The sequence below is a fragment of the Gymnoscopelus braueri genome, assembly GCF_963280865.1.
Source record: "Gymnoscopelus braueri genome assembly, chromosome: 11".
NCBI lineage: Eukaryota > Metazoa > Chordata > Actinopteri > Myctophiformes > Myctophidae > Gymnoscopelus > Gymnoscopelus braueri.
The window spans coordinates 30752707-30780187 of record NC_137613.1 but is presented as its reverse complement, the minus strand read 5'-3'; the positions used below and the strand labels follow the sequence as shown (position 1 = coordinate 30780187).

Below are 27481 nucleotides of genomic sequence, written 5' to 3'. Positions count from 1 at the left end.
CTATGGACACAAAGAAGAGCTTTCTTTTTGAAGTAGAGCTTTATTTTTTGAAGTAGCGCTTTCTTTGCCTGGATACAACATAGCATGTGTGTCAACCCAGAAATGCCAGATTTGGGCCCAACTTTGTGTCAACTGTCAAGACTTGCCGGCAACTATTTTGCTATTTTATTGTGATGGACTTTGATCTCCTTTTCAACTCAATTGGTTTACTCCATTCTTCTGGTTAGTGCTACAGTACATCTGGGAGATGCAGTTTTTGCAGCTTTTGGGGTCCCGTGGGATCCCAATTCAGGGCCCTACACTGTACTGATATCAAAATATCCCAGTTTATGTTTATAGTTTACAGTAGCCAACTGCTGTCAGGCCAATAATAATAATAATAATATAGAATCAGGACAATAATAATAATAATATTAATATAGAATCAATATTAATTAATCAATATTAATATTGATACAGACTTGAATCAAGTAACTCATCTACATCTTAATATGAATTAATTAAAGAATCTTTGATTTTGCTAAAAGGAAAATAAACAGCATTGGACAGTCGAATACCAAGTGTTTATTCATACACATTCCTTCACATAAATAAACTCCACATAAAATGAAGGGATTGGGAAGCTCTTTACGTCCTCCGCTGAAAAGAGAAAGCTGCCTTTTCTTTGATCCATTTCAAGGTCACTCCGAGGTCAGAGAGAGCGCAATAGGTGGCAGGGAAAACACTATAATCTTCCTGAGTAGCTGGAGTCATATGGCTGAGAGCCATTTTGCAAAACAAAAGCCCACTATGCACAAACCAGCACTAACAAATCAAAGCCCTTGGCAGCATCAACCAGCCAAGACTTCTGCAATAACTGAACAACACTATCCAGTTTCAGGGTGTGTTATCATAAATGTGAGGCCACGCACCGACTCCCCTTACACGGTGGTCTGAGGCTCTTTTTCACAGGAGAATCGTTTCTTCCGAAGGGCTCAAGCATATCTTGCATAAATAAAAACAGCCCCGGCAGTACGGGCTCTTTCCTCGGTTGCAACAGAACTTAAAGTAATGGCCTCGTAGGGGGCTGAGATAAAGACGTTGCTGGCACGTCCACTAGCGATATTGGAAAGAAGAAAAGGATTCAGTCAAATAACACCCCAGCCGTTTAACATGCACTCCAGAAAACATCATTACGTCACAGAGCTTTGAAATATTGTACGTTCTATTCATTGCATTCAACATGATTAAAATAGGCATACACAATAAAATGTGGAGTGTTAATTTAACTTTGTAAAAACAAAAAACTTAGTCCAGTTTTGTTTTATTATACTGGAGTTAGGAAAGCTTTTAGCCTTTAACTGCACTGATATTGATTGTGTATGAGGTGATCCATTTGAAAACCCATCACATACAAAACAGAAATGCCAACACAGTCGTTCAGGAAAAACTGCCTGACATTTAGGCTGCTTTGCCATTCTTTCCACATAACGCAAATACCAAAAATATCAAGAGCCCTTCAGAGCAATCTCCATCTGCCATTTCCAGACTGCTGCAACAGCCCTCCCCCTCCCCCAAAAAAATTAAGAAAAAGAAACCGTAATTAAGAAGTACGTTTATGAAACAACATTTCATAACCTGCTAGCCCACAATCTCACTGACAGTCTGGGCTCAGGATGTGGTATGACAACCAGTCAGGCTGTTACACCTCAGTGTGTACGAGTTCACTAACAAATAACTCACCATGGAAAACCCCAATCAACCATCAACACATGCACAAAAACAGACACACACACACACACACAGCGCTGTGTGCGCGAGAAGGCAGTGGAGTCTAATAAGGTGTCAAGCTTCAGTTTTCATCTTTGGCAGAGATGTCCTGTCAAGTTGTCAGACAAGCTTTAGAAGCCATTGGGATGACAGCTGATGGGAGAATAATGTGCATGAGGCTTCAAATGCATTCTGGGACTCTTTCTATGGAGAACCACATAGGAGTTACATCATACTTTTGGGAATAAAAAGCCTCACTTTAACCTATTAAGACCTGAAGCCAATTCTACAAATGTCTTCTAAATCACAACAGTATTCTGAAAAACGTATGTTTCTATATCAGTGGTTCTCAAACTTTTTCATGTCAAGGACCCCCAAAATTATATGTATTTGGCCGTGGACCCCCATCTCAAAATATTTTATTCCAGGGGGTTCCAGAAGCAAAGATTTGAGTTAAAATGTTTCGCTTTTCAACAATATACTGTATATTCAAAGATTTGCACAAATTTTCATATTTTTTCAAAAATAGCAGATCTACAGGCTCATAGCGCGGCTATGAGCTTGTATCTGCTATTTTTGAATAGCCAAAGTGTAAAATAATGCTTTTTTTTAATAGCTCAAATCAAAAAGTGACACAGATGCGTTCCAGGTCTTAAAGGGTTAAGTTACAAAGATGTGCTCCGGGAAGAGGAACTGATGCACATCATGCAAGGCCTGTGAGCTGATCGGCTAAAATCGAATAGAGAACGAAGCCCGGTTGCGACGTTGTCGAGGACAGAAAAATAGCCAATCTTCAAGCTCACAACGCAGATCGGCTAATCTTTGATGCGCAACGCTGTGCACGACCAAGAATATCAATCAGGCATAAGTGAGGGAACGGAAATCGGTCCGTTTGCCAGAAAGGACCAAGGGGAGATCTGCTTCAAGGTCATGGTCAGGAAGCCATGGCAAATGTAAATGCAACGAGCGTGGTAATTGCTAAATTGCTAGCACTCTCTTGGACGACGAGAGACTTTAGATGTCTGAGGTCACTTTATCACTCCTAAAGGGGAGCATATAAAGTGACTAATGATCTTCTTCCTATATTCCAGTGAAGCTTTGTGGGTGCGTCTTTCTTTGATGGTGAGGGGGAGCCGTCGTCATCACAGGCAGTTTCATTCCTTAAGTGGCTGAAACATCTCCCTTGATCTATCCAGTGAGAGTGACGTACGACTCAAGGCGTGCTTTGAAGGTGGCAGCATGAAACGAAAGCCTTCAGTTGAGAAGATAACACCGTCCGCCCTGCCACAAGGTCTGTGTGTCCTCCTCTTTTGATTTCTTTGAGTGCCAAGCGCTAAAAAGACCCATGGAAAGAAAGTGGGTATGGGAGGGAGGGAGGCAGGGAGCCTGTTAAAAAACAGAACAGCAGAGGATAAAAGCAACAATGCTGCCAGAAATAATAAACTGTTCTGACGGAAATGACGATCAAAGCGCTAAAGTGGATGCATGCCACCGACCAGTGACATTGTTTAGGATGAAGGTGATTGCCTGCAGTATGTGGGAGGATAGAAGGCACAGGATTATGGAAACTATGAATAAAAAAATAAATAAAAAGTCAATAAATAATTATCAACATTTTAATGGCTATCAAGAATACCTCACTGGTCAATAGGACAAGTAGATATGCTGGAAAAGGGGCAAAATAAAGGGCAAATTCCCAAATCTCTCACTCCACGCTAAGGCAGGCTTTCATTGCAGCCTAAAGCACCAATTAACGTCTTTCATGAAAGAGTGGTTGAGTCACTGTGATGCGGCAGGGGAGGAGGAAGCTCCAAAGGCTGTCTGACTGGAACCCGCGCTAGAAGTGACCTAAAACCCAGTCTTAAGATTGGCCCTCAAGAGAGCAGGAGCAGATTTATGAACAGACTCAACAAAAAGAGCAGAGTCTCAGTAAAAGGACGGCCTGGGGGCCTGAACATTCCTTCATTCCCTCTCTTTCATTCATTTTTTTCCCTCAAGGAACAGGTGGTTTGGCCTACATAGTCAGCCATGCACAACCTCCAGTTTCCCCATTCTATACCAGGGCAGACTTCATCAGCTTCAGCTAGCAGTGTTACTCTCGTGTTAAAGGTAGGTTAAGTGATATATTCTTTTGTTAAAATAAGTGTTAAATAGCTCTATATTCTGATAGTACTCATTGCTATAGGCTACAGTGTTTGTTCAATAACAGGAGTCTCCGCGTCTCTCCTGCTCTTTAGTAAACAAAAAGGCATTTCCAGGTCAGGATACCCATTTTATCCTATCAGGAGAGAGAACTTGCACAGAATACAGATTAAAGTGAAAGTGGAAGAGATGGCACTAAGAAATGAGCAGACAAAATTGGAACTGGACCACTATAAAATTGAAGCTGATAAATGGGTACTCTTTCCTGATTGGCTGAACATTTTCAACCCACCTGAAAATGATTTTTCTGTTTATTAAAGAGCTGGAGAGACGGGAAGGCCTCTTATCGAACAAACAATCTATGATTGCTATCATAATATAGTGCTTTAACCTTTAGTTTTAACACAAAACTAATTTCAATGACCTTTTCCAAACAGAGCCTGAAACTGCTGTGCCGTGACGTGCGTTATATTTCCTAATCTGAGCCAGTGTGATTTCTTCGACATTCTCAGTGACCAATCATATGTAAATGTAATTCACAAATCAAAATGTATGACGTGATTAGCATAGCTGTTGATATGATGCAGATTGTAACCGCAAAAGTAAAAGGAACATGGTGTCCAAGAAACCCAACATTGTGAATGGATGCAAATCTGAAAGGCAGGGGGATATGCAGGCTGAGTGTTTTACCGTGTTTGTTATGAGGAATAACCTCATCTGCTATCACACTAGTTCAGGTTTTGTGTGGTCTGAGCGTCTGTCATCTTTGTCGTGGTTCTGTATTCAGATGTAGCCTAACTGATGCACCTCGAGTGTTTTTAGTTTTTTTTCTAGGGTTTGAGCAATCCCCATGGTAAGAGAATGTCTATATTGGTGATTATAGCAGACTTGGAAAATAAAACAATTAACAAACAAAAATTAACTCAACTAGACCATACCCGTCGGGGGATATGAGCACCCACGCTTGTTTCACGCACATGATTTGGCAACCCGGGAGCCAGCGAACACAAAAACGCTAATAAACAGCTGACATTTGGGGAAGGGGAAAAACAGGCTTCGCTGTTCCGTGCACACGGTAATGGTCAATGGCTGTGTGCAAATGCAGAGCAATTGCTCGAGCCACAGAGGAGAACCGGGCAGAAGAGATTTTGGGCTCACCGCACACTTTTCTGATATAAGATCATGACCTAATGACGGAGACAAATACAATTATTTCATTTCTGGAATGCAGTACTGCTTCACTGAACCAATGTGTGTGAATACAATACAATAACAACAACAACAACAAATGTAAATTCCTTCATCACAACACATGCTCAGCTTTTATTTGAGGGGAATGATTAGATGACATAGAAAGTGATAACTGACATCAGCCCTAGGGCTGATGCAGTGGCGCAGCTGAAGTGCAACCGTGCACACATTGAACCATCATCACCATGACTAACCCTACTGTGGAAGAAAGGAATACAACACACAGCATGCCAAACATGACCGCTACAGTCCCCACTTTGATCAAAATGTTATTTTCTCATTATCTTTGTGAATAAATAAGGCTATGGATGGATATGCCGTAAACAAATCACCACGCAACATTCATCCCAGCCCTCTGTAACCAACGTCAGGCCCAGCTCATCAGTCCCCACTTACGGGATCAGGCCTGAGTGATCATCTACACTAGTATATGTATTATGTACACGTCTTATGTTCTGATCAGTTAACCTCGTAAGCCCCATTTTATACCACAGTGTCGCATGGCTAAAATAGCTGATATTCAAGCTCAATAGGTTGCGATTTGATGTGTTGCAAGTTGAAAGCTTGCCATTTTCGCTACTATTTTTTGCAATTTTTTGAAACATTTTGCCTATGCCATGTCAGGTTGAACGTGGTTAAGAGACACTGTCTCAATAATATAAAAATGAATGCTGCAATTTTGAATCAAAAGGAGGAATAAAACAAATCCCATCCTTGGCAGCATGGAGCCATCAACAATTATTAATTTCTTGGTCCATGGTTCCCAAACAAAACCATGTCACACTCATTTTCAATTCTTGCCGGGAACTGACTGGGTGGGTAAACAACTTTTTTATTAAAGCCAGTCATTTCAAGCTGCCTGCCTGTGTAAGCTGAAGTAAGCTGAATGGGTCTTCTATCGAAAGGCAAAAGATAATAGCCAAATCATGTTTCTGGAGCTGTGAGTGTATGCTCCCTGTGGTCTCGAGATGTGAAGCAGTGGCTTAAGGGCATAGTAATGTCTCTGGCACGCGTCCATACTTCATGTACTGCGACTGTCTTGAGGTAATGAATCGCCAGGATCTTTTGCTCCGACGAAACCTCACTTGCCTCGCTCACACTGTAGCTGAAAAGGAAACGGTATTAATGAAGGAAATGGGTACAGCGGTGATGGCGCAGGGTCAGCATGTTCAATTAAATTTGCCTTTTAACTCTCCTTCCACCCCCAGTATAGGGTGCCCTTGAGAGACAGCTAAGCCGGGGGTTGTTGTAAGGGATGCGTTGGCCTTGCCATGACCTCCATATGAGAATCGAGGGAGAAGAGTATTGACTGTGTCTGCCAAGCTGTTGTGACTCAATGAGAACCGCAATGACAAGTGTCCGAAGACACTCAAGGAACGAGGGCCCCCTTTCTCAAGTGAAGGACAAAACAGCTTGGCAGACATAAACCCAACAAAAAAAAAAAAAGTGAATTTCGCCTGGGAGACATCTCCGTCTCTCATTGAAACTAAAGCTGCCAATCGTCAGGGTCAGTCTGTCCTGTGGTGGAGGGATCAGTGACGATGAGAGGGATCAGGAAGCCTGGGACATTGATTAGCATTAGGAAGCGGAGCTACATGTTTCAAGGACAAATTAAATTGAGGATCATGGCTGGAGAAAAATGATGTTTATTAATTAAAGCAAATCTCTTCTAAAGACTTGGCTAGACAGGAGGTAGGGAGGGGGCCAGTGTGGAGGTGTCTCGACACATTGAAATGCTGCAAGGTTAGTGCTTTTTTTTTTAAAGAACAGTCAGCCACCAATTCACACAGATACCCTATTTGCACCTGGTATTAAAATGCTTGGATGTCAAGTGAATAACATTTACTTGCATAGGAATCCAGGTGTAATCACATTACTTAAAGCCACCTTATAGAAACCACCTTAATGTCTACACAATACACAGGAAGGATGGTTTGGGGCAAGGAATGTTCTTGCGTGGGAAATGTGTGGGGGGGGAAACACATTTCTATCAGGCCGCAGACCCAAGGACAGATTGGCCATTTGGGCCCTTGACTCTCAGGGGCCCTTGGGGGGGAACTGGGCTGCAAGGCCATCGAACAATTTACTAGAATGAAATGTATATACGTTCTTCAATGAAATATGTGGGCTTTTCCTCTGTATTTACAGCAGTGGTTATTATTATTACATGCAAATTACATGCACATACTGTACTTTAGGTTACAGACTGTAAATCCTGTATGATAAAATGGCTACAGGTGCTTTATTGATCCACAAATGCCTTGAAACCAGAGTGTTCGCGTGCTGTGTGCCCGCTATGGGTAGCGCACAGGGCTAGGCGGGACCCCCCTAAAAGATGACCGGCCCAGGGGCCCGAATGGGGGTTAATCCGTCCCCGTGTAGACCAAGACGTCTAGCACAGGGTTTGTTTGTCTGTCTGAAAGCTTGTATTTTGTGTGCATGCGTGCATGTGCCCTCAAAAGTAGACCAATCACAGCTAAAGCCACTATGTGCATGACGTCAGGAAACAGATCCACATCTGAACATGAAAGCCTGAAGTGCATGGTGAAGTGAAAGTGAAGCATAAGAGTGTGAAAGTTGGGGCATAGTCGTACATCGATGCATTAAATATAAGATTTTGCTGAATCTCTTAGTTAGTTACACAACCATAGTTCTTGTGAAGCATTTATTATAACTGTTTAAGTATTCATAAAGAAGGAGGTCCGGGTGATGCAGGCGTTAGTTTGTGCACACCACCACAAAGACTACTAGGGGTTGAAAACCTCTGCGGTTTGAAAATAATAAAAGTATTCAATATTCGGTTGCTTTTTCCATTTGGACAAATGAGGCATAGAACACCACACCGATTTGTACGCCTTTGTTCTCAAACTGCACACACTTAATATCAATAGTTCAAGATTTGACAGTGAGGCCATTAGACTCGATGTCTTCTTTGATAACAGGCGCAAATGTGATGTGGCTAATGTAATTAGGAACTAACTTCTATACCCCTCTGACACGGCTATGTGAAAAGTAGGGTTGTCAATACAAATGTCGCTTTTAGAAATTATAAGCAGAGTTAATTATCTTTTAAGGCAATTAAACATGTTCCTCAATCTTGGATCTCTAAGTCCCCGCTTATCCTTTTGTATTTCTGGCTACCCATACTTAACAAAACAGAGTAAGTTAAGGTGGAAGAAATGCTACCCCGATGGAAAGGAAAGGTAATTTACTTCTCTTCAAACATTTATATGCAATCTCTGTGAAAGCTATATCACAAGAGGTCATCAAGTGCGACTTGTAACGTAAGAGTTAAGTAGGCCAGTGTTCAAAGCACCAACAGTCACAGTTATTTTTTTAACAGTCAATTAAATAAGAGTTGAGTCTAGGGCAGGAGTAAAGCATGTCAAGCATGCCGCAGTCAAACTAGGAAATATGTTATCTGGAAATAACATGTTCATATTGTGCAGTCAGTGCGGAGAACACTAGTGAGTAGAGGTTGTGAGAGAATTGGAAATTATAACCACTTTTGGTGCATTCTTTATTCATTAAGATGCATTCTTTATTCATTAAGATCCAATTAACAGAGAACATCCATCCAAGGTCACGGCAGTAAAGCATCCATTTATATGCACAATAATAACACATTCTGTTCCTATGTTGGATCCTGTGTAGGTTATTCTGTATCACATTCCCCTCAGGGTAGTTTCTGCAGTTTACAGATGGCTTCATCTGCATTGAACCTTGCAAATAAACATATCAAAAAAGAGCCATGTAGTGTGTGAGGAGGCTGTTGTCAGACATTTTCTCCATTACAATCACAGCTTCAGCTGGACAGTATGATCGCATAGTAAAAGTAATGCAATCTAAAGAGTCTCAGACTGAGCAAAACAAAAGACAGCAGGTTTTTGTATGAGGTTTGATTTGGGTCAGAGTTCTGTTGGTTGCCTGCTGGTTGAAATGAAGCCAAGCGAGAGAGAGAAAAGAGACTGGCTCGCTAGGCTACTTCCTGGTTGACATCAAGTCATCAATGTCATATGGCAAAACTGGCTTACAGAAATATACTATCTACTGTAGTTACTTACTATCTAGGTACAAACACCTGCTTTTATGGGTGGGTATTCATCCAGCAGGAGTTTTATACAGAAAATAAACTTTTCCGATTATTCCATTATTTGTCAGCTGAAGGCCCTTCGAAAGCCGTTTCAAATTAAACCAAAGTCCTGTGGGGCCAGATCTCAAGATGAAGACAACAAGTTAACAACTTGGAGGTCTGGGGCCTTTTCAGCTCCATCTTTTCTAATTTCCTCTCCACAGCGATTTCAGCTGAAACATTTTGAATGGCTGCACTGGCTGTCAATCACTGACACTTTGGCAATTTTCTCCGGCAGCAGTGCCTCTGGCTTGGCCGGGCGCTCCAACAAACACAATTGGCAGACAGTGTTGACAGGTGAGAAGCCCGACAGGGGGATTGTGTGTGGAATCGTACAGGTTGGTCGGAGCACCTCCTCAGCAGGAGGGTGAACTGGAGAAGAGAGCGTGAACCTCCATCTGCCCTACTCTCTCCCTGTGAATCCCCCTGCTGTCAGGTGAAAAGTAACTGGTGACCCAAATTTCGCCTTATGTAGGCTTAGGATAGTGGAGATTTTACAGAGCTAGTGAGTGAAACACTAGAACATCTCCACTAGTTGACATAAAATCAACATGTTTTAGGCAGTAGGACTGTCAAAATTGGCCAAAATTCACTTTCAAATAATAATTGTAAAAACAAACACATAAGTTCAAACCATTCATTCAAATCTAGTACATGTTGAACCCATCCTATCTATTTCTTATATAAATATTGTACGCCATAAAGAAAGGTCGCAGACATCTTTCTCTAAGAAACATGCTCTCTTGCCAGATCAAATGAGAGATTCATAGTTAACTTTACATGTTATTCTGTCGCCTCAATAAGGTTAGGTAAAATAATGGTTTAAATAAAAGCCCAGGCAATAAACTGACGTTTTAAAGGAGAACGGACAGCGCATGGCTCCGAGCGACGTCGAGCTGTGATGGAACAATCTTATTATTTACCTCGACATGAAACGGGAAATTACACTCAAACCAATCTATTCAGTCAGACTCAGTACAGTCTACACCTTTGTAATGTTTTTGTTTAAATAAAATTAAGGCACACAAGAAATGTGACAATAATGAAGTTTTAACCCGGGGGACAATTCCAAGTGGAGTTTTTAGATTGCTTTCTTTCTAGTCGAGTCTGGTTGTACACTGTCTATCATTACGAAATGGATCGCCCCGGACCTTATCATTATCATTTTGAATCAATTAAAGTGCTGTTGTGTGATCGTTGTGTGCATTCAGTGCAGCGGTTCTACCCAATCTGGGTTGTCCGTCCGTCTGCGGAGCAAGGGAGGGGCAAAACTTGAAGTGTAGCTTGCAGTCTGCAAACGGATAACTCCGTCATCTAAATAGGCCAGCTGCTGTGCAAGGTTGCAGGGGCCCCCAAGGCATTTCATTTTATCATATTTTTTTTATTAAAAAGTTAATTTTCACATTGGAACATTAATTTGAGTCTTTTAGCGCGAGCCCTCAAGACAGAACACACTGGGAATGTTAAGTGTCTGATTTCTAACACAATGAGAGGATTCCGGTTAAAAATGGCCGAAGTTTCCCTTTAATAATCTCTATGATAATCACTCATCAAATGACTTGGGAGTAGAACTAATACCTAAACTGAATTTCTTTCACTCATCTACTCCCATTGCTTCATACAGAAATACTGCAACACTGACAACATTTTCAACATTTTGGGTATGCCAACCTGCCGTCCCTTATCGTGGGCACGTTATTATCTTCGAAAATAGTCTATAGTGGAGGCCAGATGTTTAAATAATGTAACACTAAACCTTGGGTTTGAATTAAAGCAATTAAGGTTATCTGTGAAATAATTGTGTGGTCTGGGATGATTTATAATTTAGTAAATCCAATGTTGCACTGTTCAAAACAATGACAGGCATATAGTTTTTCCACAATCTACACAGTGAAACTTTCCCTCTCCAAACCATAATTATAAACAAAAATGGCCAAGTTCCTAGCATCAAGAACAGAACAAAAAAAAAAAAACAGCCTATAATGTGGATGCATTTTTCATTTCTTATAATTTGTCCATTTCAGTATAGGCTGAAGAGAATCAATTTGGATATATTCCGTACAGTAGTCAGAATGAACCCATCACAGCCTAAATTAAACTGCCTGAACGTTTTTAATATAAGGCCTATATCCTTGCGGGTATTAAAATCAAACAATACATTCAAATTGGAAATTAAATGGGCTGTAATGGATTTTGGAAGGGCACGTCTCAACTCTCTTCATTAATTTATTGGCTGTGATTAATTTCAATCTCCTTTTGTCTCTCCCCTCATTAAAAGACTTTTCAACCTTTGCGGTGCAGAAAACAAAAAAAAACATCTGCAAATTGAACCCAAAAAGTGCTTTTGTCCAACCGGATTAAAAGTTTTGACATGGAAAACATATTTTCAATAAAGCATGATATTGCTTTTAAATGAAGATATATGAATGCAATATGTTTTACACACAAAACTAGCTCCTCTATAAACAAATAACAAATACAAATTATGTCTCCCAATAAGCTGCACTGATTGGTAATTAATTCTTCATTATGGATATGTTGTCAGAGACAGATATGGACAGAGGTTGTCTTAGGGACAGAGACAAATTGTGAGAGGAGTAACCCATAGGACCCTGAGGCTCTGACCCCGAGGCGGCACTGGTTTTTAATTCAGGACTGATTTATATGCATTATGCTCTGCAGCACTCTCTAAGAACGTTACTTTGGGCTCTCCCCATGGGGCCAACTCTCCTCTCTTAACTTGAGGCTCATCACAGTCTCACGCAGACCAATCTGGAAACCTGTGGTTTTGCCCCGTTCCCCCTCTAGCCGTCCTAAGTCTGGCCCAGACTACCTGCCAACAGCAGTAGCCGATAAGGGAGATGATATGACAGGCGTCCGTCCGACAGCCCCATCCTCTCCCTGCTGTCGCGGGATGACAGTCCATTCCACCTGTCATTCTTATACAGACTGGACACCGCTCCATTCCACACCATCCATCATTTCTATTACTTTTACGACGCACAGCGCGGCGGCCCAGGGTGGGCCGTGCAATTGCCTTTTTCTGTCATTGGCTCCCCAGCAGCCTTGAAAACAAACGGTGACCTCAAAGAACGCTTGTTCTGCGACGCCATGCATGCCAGGCCCATCCGGCCAGCAGGCACGGGCTGCAACGATGAAGTCATCCCAGTTCAAACCAAGCGATATAAGTGAAAACGAGCACAATGGCGGAACAATAGAAGCATCTGCAGCAGGATGAGGGGGGGTTGGAGATGGGGGGGGGGCTGGGGCAGAGGGAACAGATGCCGATTGGCAAAGCTTGCAATGGGCAATGCTGAGTGAAAGTCCTGCCAAAGGAAGATACTGTGGTTTCTGCACAGCAGCAGGCCGCGACAGAGGCACAAGATGCGAGTCCGCCGTCTTCAGGGGCCCCATCATATCCCAGTACCTCCTCCTTCCTCTGTGAAACATCCTCTCCTCCTCTCCACAGGGGGACCACGGCCACAGATGCCAAACCGACAGCTGGCCTGTCAGTTTTTTGCCATGGAACAACAAGCCAAAAGGCCAATGAAAAAGCCTTAGATTCAGCCAGTGACGGTACAAGAGAGACCAAAACATGACAGATAGTCAACTCACCGAGGAGAAATCTCAATCATTTATGAAGCCACTCGACTGGCAGGGTTACGACTGGCCAGCCTTCCCAATAACAATCTCTTGTTTATTATAGCTTCAAGCAGATCAGCTTTTATCTCCTGAGTCTTGATGTTTGCTGCTCGTGCTTAGCGTGAATTTGTAGAGTGTTCCTGGGGAGCTTTGGTGGGATTAGAGCAAGAGGAAGGAGAAATGACTCAAGGAGAAGTGGAGCGTGAGGTATTTGAACTATTCTGTAGAGATTATTTAAGTACTTGATCTTATTAAATGGGCTCCGCTTAAAGGCGTCTATCCACCATTTCGACAAATTTAATTTCACTGGAGGCCGGGACCTGAAAAGATAATAACCTATCGCTTTTCTAAAATATAAATAAAACATAAACACGCACAGGCACGCACACAACAACTCACTGGTGGTAATGTATTTTCAGAACATTACATTTCTCTTTTCCTCTTTGTTCACATCTTCCTGAGACTTTACCCTCCAACAATTCTCTCTCTCTCTCTCTCTTTCTCTCTCTACACACTGCGTTCTTCCACCTCTCCTGTCTTCTACCTTTTCTCTCCATGCAGGTGGGCTGCTCCCCTGCAGAGCCGCATGCTGAGTCCTGTCAGTAAGAGGGAAAGGGTTGTGCGAACAGTGTGCGATAAGCAGACGCTCCTTCTCTGCTCCATCCTGTGACCCCCTCCTGCTGTCCGCTGGCTGTCAGCCGGCCCCCTACCTAACGGTTGCCTCTGTGTCTCCCTCACCCCACCCCGCCTGGGGGCAGACCACTGCGTCCAGGGGGGGGGGGGGGCATCGATCAAAGGCAAAGCTGACAGGAATATGAAAAGAAAGGTATATAGTAGGACAATATAGGACTCTGGTTAAAATCTAGGGCTGAGCTGAATGCTTTGGCTCTCTGAAGCTTCGTCGGTTGGATTGGGATTCAGATTAGAGCCCTGCACTGGGATTGGGATTCAGGTTAGAGCCCTGCACTGGGATTGGGATCCCGCAGGCCCAGCAGGCGTTTTATAAATTGATGCGGGCGGGAATTGGGCGGTCAAAAGATTGATCCCGCAATAACTTGTAGCACACCTGTAGTAGGGCTGGCCAATTAACAGAGAATATATCTAAACCGACATTTAGAACCAATAACTGACTTAATCTTGCTCATGCATGTGAATCGAAAAGCAGGTTTTTTTTTGTTAACTATTCTTCCAAATCAGACTCAACTCATACCACCAGACATTCTAGGGAAACAATAAACTGTATAGATGAACGGAAAGGAGAAAGGATCTCGCCGCCATCATTCAGCACAGACCCAATCCCTCCACTGCGAGGACATAATAAGACCCCCCAGAGTGCCACACGTGTCTGTCCTCCCACGCACAAGCCCATGGGAAACCTGTTGAAACACATTATTGTATGTAGGGTATAGCAGCCCCCCCCCCCCCCCAACACACACACTGGAGCGACAGGATTTGGCAAAGGTCCCCCTTTGCCTAATAAAAACAGAGATCCCCATCCAGAATTCGGAATAAATCAAATGGAGGGGCAGGAGCTTCTTGTACAAGCTGAAGCTGCTGCAATGAAATCCTGACAAACATTGCAGCCAAGTAATGCAAACTAGTAGCCTTCTAAATATAAAAAAACAATTTCAGTGGGGGCTAAATCCAACAACAAGCTGATTTGTACGAGTGAACTTTTGAATGTAAACAAATCCGTTATTTGTTTACATGGAAAACAAACAACTTTAGGGTTCTATAGAATCGTTCACACATATTTTTATACAGAGGCATTGACAAATGAGTAAATAACAGCACAAAAGTGCTGTCTATTACAGCAGCGCGATTCCTTTCTAAGACGAGGACACCCTATTCCTTCTGAGCTCTGTGTGCTGTGTTGGCTGTCATGGAACAACAATCACATCAATTGCCAAGTGGGCTGGGGGTGCATGGTGGCTCAGCCAGTTAGTGCAAACGAAGACCATACAGTACAGTACGCTCCTCCTTGTGAGTGTCTCTGCATTATCCTATCTGAGATAATATTATAAATATATTATATTATATATATATATATATATATATATATATATATATATATATATATATATATATATATATATATTATATAAAAATATTCTTAAATCGTAATCTCTAGTGGGCTGAAACAAAGCAAACATCTCCACTACAGCAGCCATCAGACACACACACACTCCATTCTGCACTCCTGGTGTGTCTTAGTTTGCACAAAGCCAATCTCCTCCTCAATATGAAGGTAAGAGCGCAGAACGACGAACAAGATCAATTGCTTCGAAAAATGCACTGAGGCTTCTGCTCTTAGTCGAGTTAAAGTACAAGAATCCACGGTACAGGGTTGCAATAAAGAGCACTGGGGGGTTTTAAATCTGTCAGAGAGCAAGCAGCGCAGCTCTTAAAATCTTATTAGACGACAGTTTCCAGCTGTGTGGAGAGACATGCTTCTTTCCCCCTGACTGGAAGACAAAGTTGCAGGAGGTAGAAGAACAGGTCGTGGTGGGTACTAATTCAAAGCTTGCTTTACAGGTTTTACCAGGCACAGGAGTCGTGCTCAACTTTCACCGAGCAAACGGAAATCTATGGCTGCTGTGACGACGAAAATGATCAATACTGAGTCTGACAACGAAATTGAGGATTTTTGTGGTCTATAGCATTGGTTCTCAAAGTGTGGTCTGGGGACCCCCCCAGCCCAGGGGTCCTTGGCGGGGTACCGGGGGGGTCCCCAGCTAAATAGGTTAGTGTAGCGTCACAATCATTTGAACCACTTTAACAATTATTGCATACTTTGGCTATTCAAAAATAGCAGATGTACAAGCGCATAGCGCGGCACAGAGTGCCGTGCTATGAGCTTGTAGATCTGCTATTTTAGAAAAATCTGTGAATATATATATATATATATTTTTAAAGCCAACATTTGTAACTCAAATCTTTGCTTCAGGGGGTCCCTGGAACAAAGATATTTGGAGATGGGGGTCCGCGGCCTAATACATATAATTTTGGGGGTCCTTGACATGAAAATGTTTGAGAACCACCTTGTCTATAGTGAGGGGGCATATACAGTACATTATACAGGCAACAGTGGCTCAGGAGGTACAGCGGCAGGGGTTGCCAGATCTGCTTATAATAATATTTGAAAATAGTCGATCTACAAGCTCGCGACGCGTTGTGAGCTTGTAGATCTGCTATTTTCAAATAGCTGATGTATATGTTAAAGTGCTCATGTGGCCCATAGTCGCTTCTTTTGGGCTGGTTTTCCTAGACCTGGTTGCTTGTTTCTCTCACAGAATCTGGCAACACTGTACAGCGGGCGCCTGGGAGCCCTAAGGTTTCCCAGTCCTTGATCAAGAGACACTTAACCACTAACTACCCCAACTCGATGAGCATGTTGGGGCCTTGCACGGTTGCGTCTGCCACCGGTGTGTGAATGTTTACTACATTAGCATGCATAACGGCCTATCTGTGCCGTGGTGTGTGAATGGGAACGTGAAGTACATTGTAAAGCACTCTGAATGGTCAGGAACTGGAACTAAAAAATAAAATATACTGTAAACGGCAGTCCATTTACATTACGTGTACACGCACACGTGCAACAAAGAATAAAACTGACACTTAACAGGACCCCAAGCATCTTAACGTATACAATGCTTATATTGCTCCGCTTAACTCACAAATACTCAATGCCTCTGAAGGTGTAACAGCGGCGATCAATCACACAAACAAATTGGTCTCCTTCTCTGCGCTATCATCCTCCATCAGGCTATCTGTGACGTACGTGGCCTCTGGGCTGCTGACAGGAAACACCTCTCATTAACCCGTTCAATACGGGAACGCATCGGTGTTATTATTGTGTTATTATTGTTTTATACTTTGGCTATTCATAAATAGCAGATATACAAGCTCATAGCGCGGCATGAGCTTGTAGATCTGCTATTTTTGAAAAGTCTTGAACATTTTGGTGCAAATCTTTGAATGCATGTATCTTTTTGAAGCGACATTTTTAACTCAAATCTTTGCTTCTGAGGGGTCCCTGGAGATGGTAAATGGTTTTACCCATCAAAATATGTTGTTCCAGGAACCCCCAGAAGCAAAGAAGATTTGAGTTTTACAATGTTTAAAAGAAATATGTATTCAAAGATTTGCACCAAAGATTTGCACCAAAGATCTTAAAAAAAAATAGCAGATCTACAAGCTCGTAGTACGCTATGAGCTTGTATATCTGCTATTTTTGAAGAAGTATAAAATATGACTAAAATCTAAAATGACACAGATGCGTTCCCGGATTGAAGGGGTTAAGGGCCAAACGCACTAGTGCTTTCACAATCAAATTGTCTGACAGGCAATTAATCTGGGGATTTCGAGAGAAAAAAAAACATCAGGTTATTAGCAATTCTCGATTTGACTTGAATGAATCAACTGTCTCGGCCCCCTCCCACCTACTGTAGTGGGAATCAATCATCCCATTGTTGTCCTTCTAAAAGCATTCATCAAACCAGCCAACAACCGGCACTACCGCGTGACTCACAGACACGATTCAAGCTGAAATGAGGATATTAATGAAAATGTGAAGGTGGTCAAAATACAGCTCCATGAAAAGTGTCTGCAATTACTTTTAATTTGCCAGTACAGATTGCTTGAATTGATCAATTAGAATAAAAGAAATGTCTTTCAACTTTCATTATGGGACGAGATGAGGCACATGGATAAGAACTGCGCGCATCTATATTACGCTATCAGGCCAAGACGTCTCTCTGCAGTAAACACCACCAAAAACCCAATAAGCAAAACAAACCAGGGATAAAAAGAAGCGTGTGTTCTATGGCGCTCTACTGTGACTTCCCCTGGGCAACACGCTCCTCCGTGCCAGGAGCACATCAGCTCCCTACGTGGGCTGCAGGTGCCCTTGGGGACAGATCTGTCATGCACGCACGCTGCACGGTTCGGACGCCATTGCCTCCCCCAGCAGGCCTGGAGTTGGTCCGTCGTGAGAGACCCCGTGAGGGAAAAAAGCTGAAAATCGTGCGGGGCTTAGCATAAAGTCCCCAGATTCAGGAGAAGTGGAGGATAAAAGCTTGTCACCGGGGAGAGTGAGGAGCGTCATCACACACTCCTATGTTCCACAGGGAGGGACATGAATGCCCTGAGCTCTCTGAGTGAGAACATTCTGAATCTGAAGCCTCGGCTGTGCTGTGAGGTTGAAGTGGAGACGATTGGAACGGCAGACAAAATGCAATCATTACTTCTGGCACGGACGCTACACTTGAAAATTCCCAGCGAGCTGCGGGCTTTGTTTCTACTGAAAGAGTCAGCCAGTTCGCAACCAAGAGATTAGCTATGGCTACATCATAGAGCTCACCCTCGCTGCAATGCGAACATCAATGTGCTGTAAAAATCACAGCGTTGCTGGATGACATATCATCCATTTTGTGTGAAATACTCCCATCCATTTATTGGACCGGAGGTTAAACTCAGAAGCAGCACTTTCATTGCCAGGGATGAGGTTCATAATACACAAGTAATTAGTTTGGGGTGCAAGAGACACAGAGCATAATGAGCTGACATTGAGATAGACTGATAGGAATTTAAGAGAGTGAGTATCCGGTCTCAAAGAATTTTGGTTTGGCATTCATTTCGGGTGGGGGGTGTAGAGGTATATTGGGATCGGGCAGGGTGGCATGAGGTTAGTTTATAATTAAACACTTGCATAGATTTTCCACGTGTGTGTGTGTGTGTGTGTGTGTGTGTGTGTGTGTGTGTGTGTGTGTGTGTGTGTGTGTGTGTGTGTGTGTGTGTGTGTGTGTGTGTGTGTGTGTGTGTGTGTGTGTGTGTGTGTGTGTGTGTGTGTGTGTGTGTGTGTGTGTGAGAGAGAGAGAAATCAGTGCATCAAGCCCTGGGATAAGACCTTCTGCAGAAGGTAATTGGACACCGTCTCTACTCTTAAATATTTCATAAGCTGTTAGCGGGTCAGACAGACAGAGAGTTGCAGTGTGGTGGGTGGGGGTGGGTGGGGGGGTCACCTCTCCAGCTAAGTGTCTGGTGGTACACAGATCAATCACCAACTTCTGTTCCTCTACAATGCTGCAGTAGCTGATGTTGTGCTGTGCTAGCAGCAGACCCTGGGTTTGGCACAATCCACTTTGATTCAGATGTGATGTTTTAGGAGGGAGGGAAAGGCAATATCACGCAGGGAAGGAGGTTTCATTCATTCTTACAGTAAATGATAAAGAACACATGTGGGCCTGAAGTCATTGAGAAATCTTGGCAAGGGGATAAACTCCACACTGTTACCCGTTCCACATTTTCCATTAAGTGATAAGAGACAGCACGGCTGTTGAAGAATGTTTTAAAAACTGTCAAAATGTGGGGGCACCCCAGTGGCTCGCCTGCTAAGAGCATATTCCATTAAAAAAAAAAAGTCATTCCCGCAGCTGGTCAGGGTTTGAAATCGACCTGGGGCTGCATGTCAATTCCCCCCTCTCGCTCTCTCTCGCTCTCTCTCCTGCCAAAATATTAGGATAAGATGAACAGATCATCTGCTTGGATTTTGAAAAATCTTAATCTTTTAAGAATAAATACATGTCAAACCATTTACAGCACTTATTATATGCAAATAATAAAATGCTGTTTTAAGTCTATATTAGCCTGACATATTTTCATGAAAATAACTTAGATGTTGATGCTGATGATGATGTGTCAGCTCTACTTGTAAGCTCATGTTTTCCAGCTGGTGAACACGTTGACTTTCTGGTTCTACTGGCAATCCAGAAAAGGGTTAATTTACCTCATTGTGGTTGCCAATGCCTGGCAAAGAATCCATCTAGCTTTGCTGTTCCATCACAATTTGGCCACTAAAACCCAACAGCGCACAGACTACAGTGTTGATTGGCCAATATGACTGAGGCAAAACTGAATTAGCACAATATTTGTGGACCAAACGTGTCTCTTTGTGTCCTGTCTTCTCAAAATTATCTTGATAGGCTCTGTGCGTAACTGTAGTTCCAAGAACTGTAGTTCCAACTGCAAACACATCTTTTATATTATCTTTACTTGATTATTTTGGTAAATGATTTTCTCTTGTTGAAACATAAACCGAAAATAAGGATCTAGTTCATTGAGTTACAACTAGCATATAGGAAAATGGAATCTACTGCAAAGAACTAATGGATGGAACATAACTCATGTTTCCTGCAGAGAGAAAGCAAGAGAGAGAGAGAGGGACAGATCTAAAAATCTGTCTCATTATTTGGTTGACAGAGGCTTCTGCTCCAGTACTCGTCTCCTCTCCTCAGGCAAAACCACCTCGATTTTCTGAATCGAGGTGGTGATAACTTGACTGATTCCAAGTAGCACTCCCCAAACAAGTTTCTCTCTCTCACACACACACACACACACCTTTATGCATCTCTACAGGGCTCCTAGTCTGGTTAAAATCATCAATTTTCTTTTCTCAAAGTCAAGTCAATACAGTTGGGCAGATGTTACCAGAGAAGTGGGATAAAATTCACCCTTGGAGCAATATTGGACATCTCCTTCATGCAGCAGCAAAAGCAACCTAGCAAATATTGAACAAAAGGGATATATTTGTGCCAGAGATGCTGAGAGGCGTTCAACACCTCCACAAGGTAAAGACTCTGTAGAGTTACACAAGTCTGGTATGCTTAGCAGAGATTATTGACTGAGTCATGGAGTTGAGAACGAAGTTCTGCCTGAATGATAAGCAGAAGGCGATTACGGAATCATTTCTAAGTCAGGAAATAGTGTTGCACAATGCACAGACAACTAATTCGCTTTTAAATGGAAGAGACAGCAAAAATATGCGTTTTTTTATCTGCTGTCGCCTGGGCTTAAAATAATAACAAAATATTGAGAGAGAGCTAATTAGCAGCGCCTGATAACCAGCAAACTGTGTCAGGCACTTGACTGCAATTCAGGACAGCCTCTGAAAAAATGTTTGCGTTTCAGAACGAGCCAGACATTTTGATGTCTATGACTACGAATCCAATTTTGCCTTTTCCAAATTGCCTGGCGTTCAACTTTTTCTGGTAAGTGCAGATCATTTGAAGCTCAGCGCAGCAGAGTAGAAGACACAGAACAGCAGTGTCTGAACATCCAGACGATGGGGATAGCAGCATCGCGTCTGGTGCTGGCGTCCGCCATCATTCAGCATTAGCATAAACCAATGTGCTCTTTCCTAGCTGTCAAAAACAAACTCGCCAATCCTTCACTTGGATGGCAAACAAATATTCAGCTGTAATAAGTGATGACATAATGGCAGATCTGACAAAATAACCCATTTAGACTTGAGACCGATTCTAAAAACGCCTCCTAAATCCTGACCTAAAACTTTAAATATTTATTAAAAAATTACAACAAATGTACGCTGCTATATACTGTACATAGCAACAAGAACCCCAAAAGGGGTTCCCGTCCTGAAAGGTATAGTTACAAATAGGGGTTCCCGCCCAAAATGGGATAAACCACTTAAGCCCTATTCCAAAGTTCAAATATAGCAGATCTACAAGTTCACATGTCGCTTTATTTCATTAAAAAAAGAATACGACGACCTATAGATAATGACATGTCCAAAATAGGAACGCAAGGTTTAAAGTGGTTAAATATGTGGAGCAAATTTGTGTAAGTGGCTACTTTTGAGGAGTGTATAAACATGTCAAACTATGAGGAGTCTGCAGGTTGGCAGAGGACAACACTACGTGTCTTTGTGATGTTACATTGACCTTTTTTTTTTTTACTTCCAGAAAAGGTCACTCAGTAGAGGCTGGGATGTTTCAAAGAAAGGAAAACCTTGGATTTTCTGTTAAGACGTCAACAGCCCTCACTGCTGTATGATGCATACATGTTCATCATGTTTATAAACATGTGTGGATCCCCATTAAGGCAAAGTTATGCTTGGAGCGTCATGTGTCGAACGACGCATCGCACGACAAGTGACGTCAACTATTTTGTCGGAGGATGACCGCCAACGGTGTCACGTACCTAATTAAAGGTTTCCTTGAAAAATTGTATGTGGTATGTGTCTTAACCACCATTTTATTTAACAATGTAACTAAAAAAATCAAAGGAGGCCAAATTTGAAAATATGACTGCATCTCCCCACATCATACTGTAGCTTTGGACCATAAAGTCACATATGTTACAACAATTGCATTAACTACAGTGTAATACACCCCTTAACAGACGACGTCACACTGGTTACAAGCGTCATACTGGTTGCAAATGAAACCCATTCTGTCAGGTCTCGCTAGGATGCGCCTCACTAGCCAACACACAACAGGGGGTTGGGGTGCGCTGAAACCAGCGCACCTCGAAACAACAGGTTGAGAATTGATTGCATGAAACAATCACCTGTGCATCCAGTCTCAATGTTGGTAAACAAATAATTGGTCTATATCTTTTGATGGCAGTGGCAACTCATCTGTGCTGTGAACAAAACAAAAACAATTCAGGCTTTTTTCAAACGCATGCACTGCATTGCTATTATAGTTACAGTCCGATTTTGTTCAAACGGCAGTGCAGCCAAATGTAACCAGGACTCTATACAAAAATGTAAACGAAATAATAAAAATAGCCTTTCTTTCACATCTTGAGACAACACAAGGAACAAGCAGTTAGGAAGCCTTACAAATTCTGCATAGAAATGGCCTGCTGCCCAGGTTATGTTCAAAATATTCAGAAACTTAAGGCTTCACTGGCAGCCAGGCCATAAACAATACATTTTAAGAAGGAAGCCACAGGCCATATAAAATCTGCCTTTGTGCCACGATACTTTGGACATGACTGACCTATATACTTTGTTGACTGGGATCCCCCAGGGCTCATGGGTCTGCTCCTTTTTTCCCCCTTCTACACCAAATGTCTTTGCCGAAAATATCTATATCTACAAGCTCACAACGATTTGCTATTTTTGCCTAATGTCCGCCCCCAGAATAGGGACAAGGGTTTCATCTGGAAAAGCATGTTGAAAAACAAAGGGAGCTGATCAAGGTGTACCTTAAATAATTGAATAAATGTTATTAATAAATCAAATGCATCGAAATGGACAAAGATAATGATGTTAGCCATGTGTTTCCAAGTAAAAGTAAAGAAAAGAGAGAGAGAGAGAAATGCACTTGTAATTTATTGCAAATGCTGTCATAGCACCATGTAACTGCTAGAATGACCACACACTGCCATGGTAAAAAAAAAAAAAAAAAAGCGGCCTTATAATCCAGGGCAGAAGTGAATGACCATAAATCTTTCAGATTAAGAGCTGGCCTACAAGAACCCCAGCATAATCAGATTTGATAGCAGGGGGAAATAACTAGAGGTTAGAAGGAATTTGCAACACTTGCCCTCCAACAAAGTCTACAACATTTCTTAGTGTATGAACCAGTCAGAAATCAGCATTAATTAAACATTTTTAAAACATGTGGATCAGGTGGCCCGTTTCAACCCCAATCCCAGCTCTTTGGCTCTCAAGTATAAAAATGCAATGTACCGTAGTTCAAAACAAGCTGCTGTGACAAACTGTCTGTCAGATAAGGAAACCAAATACAGGAAACGCCTGTTCTTGGACACCCAACCAAAAAATGAAATCATTTCAAATTCAAACCGTTTGAATGAAACAGTCTGACTATCATCACAATCACAGGGTGAATGATGGATGCACTGCAACTTCTGGACAAACTATGTGACACCGTTATGAAAGAATAATTCCAGTGTGTGTGGTTATGAAAAGGGGAAGAAGACAGATCAACTGCCTTGCCTTCCGGGTTTTTAATCCCTATACGTGGTGTCATATTATGACACTGCCACAGTTATTAGATGCTATGTCAGAGGGAATGGCACAGTCGTATATCATCTGATTTAATAGACCAGTGGTTCTCAACCAGTGGACCGGGGGCCACCAGTGGTCCTTGAGGGGGTTCCAGGTGGTCCCCAGCTAAATGATGGAGAGTTGGTAACCAAATGGACCCTTATAGATCTTTAACTCTTGAGAGTGTAAAATGAAATCAAATGGACCCGTAAGGGTCCATTTGGTTTCATTTTACACTCTCAAGAGTTCAATTATTATTAAACATCTGCATTATTTAATTAAAGAATTGTTATTTTGATCAACGTTTGTCTCTCGTATGACACCACATCAATACAGCATGGAATTGTGGACAAAATCGTACCCAACGATAACAAAATATTCTAAGTCTTGGGGTCTGAGAGGCTAAATCTCATCAAATGGTGGTCCGTGGCTCAAAGTTGCAAACCACTGCAATAGACGGAACAACCACATCTCATAAATGTAATAAGTAACAGGAAAATCTGGACCGAATTGCAAATTTCTGCCAAATCTTATCTTCTGAATAATCGATCATACTATAATTATCCCCCCCTTCGCTGCACCGATAATCCCTCAATTCAACTTGGAAAATGCATGCTTGTCCAACTGCAATCATATATTCATTACACACACAGTATTTCCAACTAAAGTTGAAGCATAGTGTTTCTAGCCTCTGTTGTGCTGCACTTATAAGGCACTTATAATGCTTTGTGTTATTGCAAGACTTCTTTTAGGACAAAGTTATAAAAATCGATATTTTATCTTATTTGCTTTGTTATTAAGACTATAAACTACCACCAACGGGTATTTACTGCTGGCAGCAGTAAATACATCAGCAGCAGTCTGCTGATGATGTGACTGGGTAACCAGTGGTGGGAAAAGTACTCAAATGTTTTACTTAAGTAAAAGTATCAATACTGCAATGTAGAAATACTCAAGATACAAGTAAAAGCCAGGAATTTAAATTTGACTTGAGTTAAAGTACAAAAGTATTGGCATCAAAATTTACGTTAGTAAATGGTAATTACCAAACCAATTTGGTACAGTAAGTACCAAACGTAGAAGTACTCATTATACAGAATGTCCCAAGTTTTCAAATGTATAAAATGTATTTAAAAAATATTTTGAAAATAGCAGATCTACAATTCTACATAAAGCTCACAATGATGTTTTGTAACAATAATCAAAATATACAAAGTAACTACTAACTAGAATGTTCAAATAATTGTAGTAGAGTATAACATTTGCCTCTGAGATGTAGTGGAGTAGAAGTAAAAAATACTGAAAATTGTACAGTTGACAACTTGAGTAAATGTACTTAGTTACTTTACACCGCTGCTGGTAACACTGGGTAACAACACAATAACAACACACACACACGAGAAGCTGTATACCTTTCGATGAATGCAATACACATGGACCCTGAATCCTTTTAGCAGACCTTCATGCAGACTGTACTTTCTGTGCTTTTTTTTGCAAACTGTTAATAAAGTAATCAATCAGTGCGTCAATCAATCAATCAAAGCCTTACCATGGGTCAAACTCGTGGATGATGCTCTCGAAGCGGATCACCGCGAAAAGTCTGGAGCTGAACCCTGCCAGCCAGGCCAGGAAGAGGATGGTGAACGAGAGCAAAGACTGCCACCCGGCCGGCTGCGTTAGTCCGCCTGACAGGCCTACTTTCCCGCTGCTGCCTCCTCCACCTCCACCTCCACCTCCACCTCCTGCAGCTTGGAGGACGCCGGCTGCTCGGCTGCTCCCTTGCTGCACCGCCGGGGAGGACGCTTTGTGCTTCCCCTCGCCGGGTGCGTGGTGCTCCGCCATGTCTGCTTGGTGTGTGCGGTGGGTTTCTTTCACCCTCTCCTCCTCCAGCCACACGCTCCCTCCTTATCTCCCCCGGTTTCAGTGACCTTCACTCTATGTTTTGTTTGTTTTTTTTCTTCCCCCGTTCCCTGTGTTTTACTGGAAAACTAGCATTACAACCATAACATCCCCCGAATGCGCACTCTCATGCTCCGGTTTGCAAGCCCTGCAAAAAAGCCCGCTCCGCTGCTACCGGACTGAACTGAACCGAACGCCGGTGGAGAGAGAGAGGGGTGGGAGGAGGCGGGGCTACGGGGAGATGCGGTGCCATAGACTGGACGGACGGCCACGCAGTGATTTGATAGATGGTTGTCAGGCAACCGTTGTCCAAATTAGTAAATAATATTATTCTGTGTGTGTGTACCGTAAACTTCAGGGGTAGGTGCATGTTATCGCTATGGTAAATTTAGAAATTTGAAATGAAATAATTGTTATTTTTGGGCCGGGGGAAATCATGCGATACGATACCATACATTTTAACATAATGACTGTGTCTGTGCAAAATAAGAGCTGTAATACTGTATCATCTAGATTCAACCATTTCGCTGGCTATTAATAATAAGATAACTCTTCTTCACACACTCCATGAAAAGACAACCACCGTCATCATCACTGGAGCTGGTGTCTGTCCGGGGTCTGTCCACAAAGAAAGTTGTCTCAGTCCCCTGACGACAAAGTTGTCTCCCCTAACGACGGAACTAGCCTATCGCAGCATTAACCACCCCTCCGGGATATGGGATGTGTAAATTCATCGATAAGGAAGCGTTTTCAGCCTGTCACAGAACGACAGGTACAACGAGGGCGGGGCCAAAGACTGCGGAGCCTTGTGCATTCAAATCTATTATAATAGCCTATCAGGGAACGCTATTGGCTTGATTGACAAAGGGTTTTACCAATGGCCTTCCACCGCAAAGTGACAGTTGATTTTCTATGAAAATGAGTCATTCTGACGTTCATCACGCAGTAAAATCTGCCTTTTAAAACAGTTGTGCCTTTTTAGCTTGCAGAATGGACCAACAAATGAATCAACTTCTAAACAGTAACATGAGAAACTACATCTAAAGAGTCCTTACTGTTGTGTAGGGAGAAATGTATTTCCACACAGACAAGGAAATAAAATCTATAGACAGGTGAAAGAAGATTAATGTTCTTCCTGAGTGCAATATTTCTGTTGCCCTTGGACGTTCTGGACTGGGAGATAGCTGGTAATAAAGATTGATGTGCCTCATCATGATTTCTTCCCCCAGCAAAGAAAAATAGCATAGCATTTATCATTCTGTAAAAGTTAGACTGTTTTATTTTTTTGTCTTCTTACTTCTTTTAAGCCTTAAAAACTAATTGGAATGTGACACCTATCATAGATTTACTATTATTATATATATATATATATATATATATATATATATATATATATATATATATATATATATATATATATATATATATATATATATATATATATATATATATATATATATATATATATTATAAGACCTGTAGGCTATTAAGCTTAGGTTGATTGATTGCAGGCATAGTACACCTGAAATAACCCACTTATATAGCCACAAGGCAGAAATGGGAAATTAGTGAGAAACCTGAGATCAATAAACATAATTTGATCGCACAGGAAGAAACAGAGTTACAATGATCATTATCCCTGTTCCACTCATATAATTGTGTATTTAACTCATAGTGAGAGGGAAAGATCCTTGAAACACAATCTCTAAAGAAGGGCATAATTTAGTTTTCCACCATGAAGCATTGGAGCCTCTTGTGTAAGTAATTATCTTAATGTCCTATTATTGAATTTCCACCATAAATGTTTCCTCTATGTAGTGGCGAGGCGAGCAGAGCTGTTTCCAAGT

The 27481-nt window shown here is 42.0% G+C and overlaps 1 protein-coding gene across 1 annotated transcript in view; it reads right to left on the bottom strand.

The window, feature by feature from the left end:
- Positions 1 to 25817, bottom strand: part of LOC308095219 (dolichyl-diphosphooligosaccharide--protein glycosyltransferase subunit STT3B) — a 143996-nt gene extending 118179 nt beyond the window's left edge. The window contains exon 1 of the mRNA XM_080442192.1: positions 25285 to 25817. Within this exon, the coding sequence (XP_080298318.1) occupies positions 25285 to 25577 (293 nt within the window). The 5' untranslated portion in view covers positions 25578 to 25817. The remainder of the gene's footprint in view (positions 1 to 25284) is intronic.
- Between the last annotated feature and the right edge of the window lie 1664 nt (positions 25818 to 27481).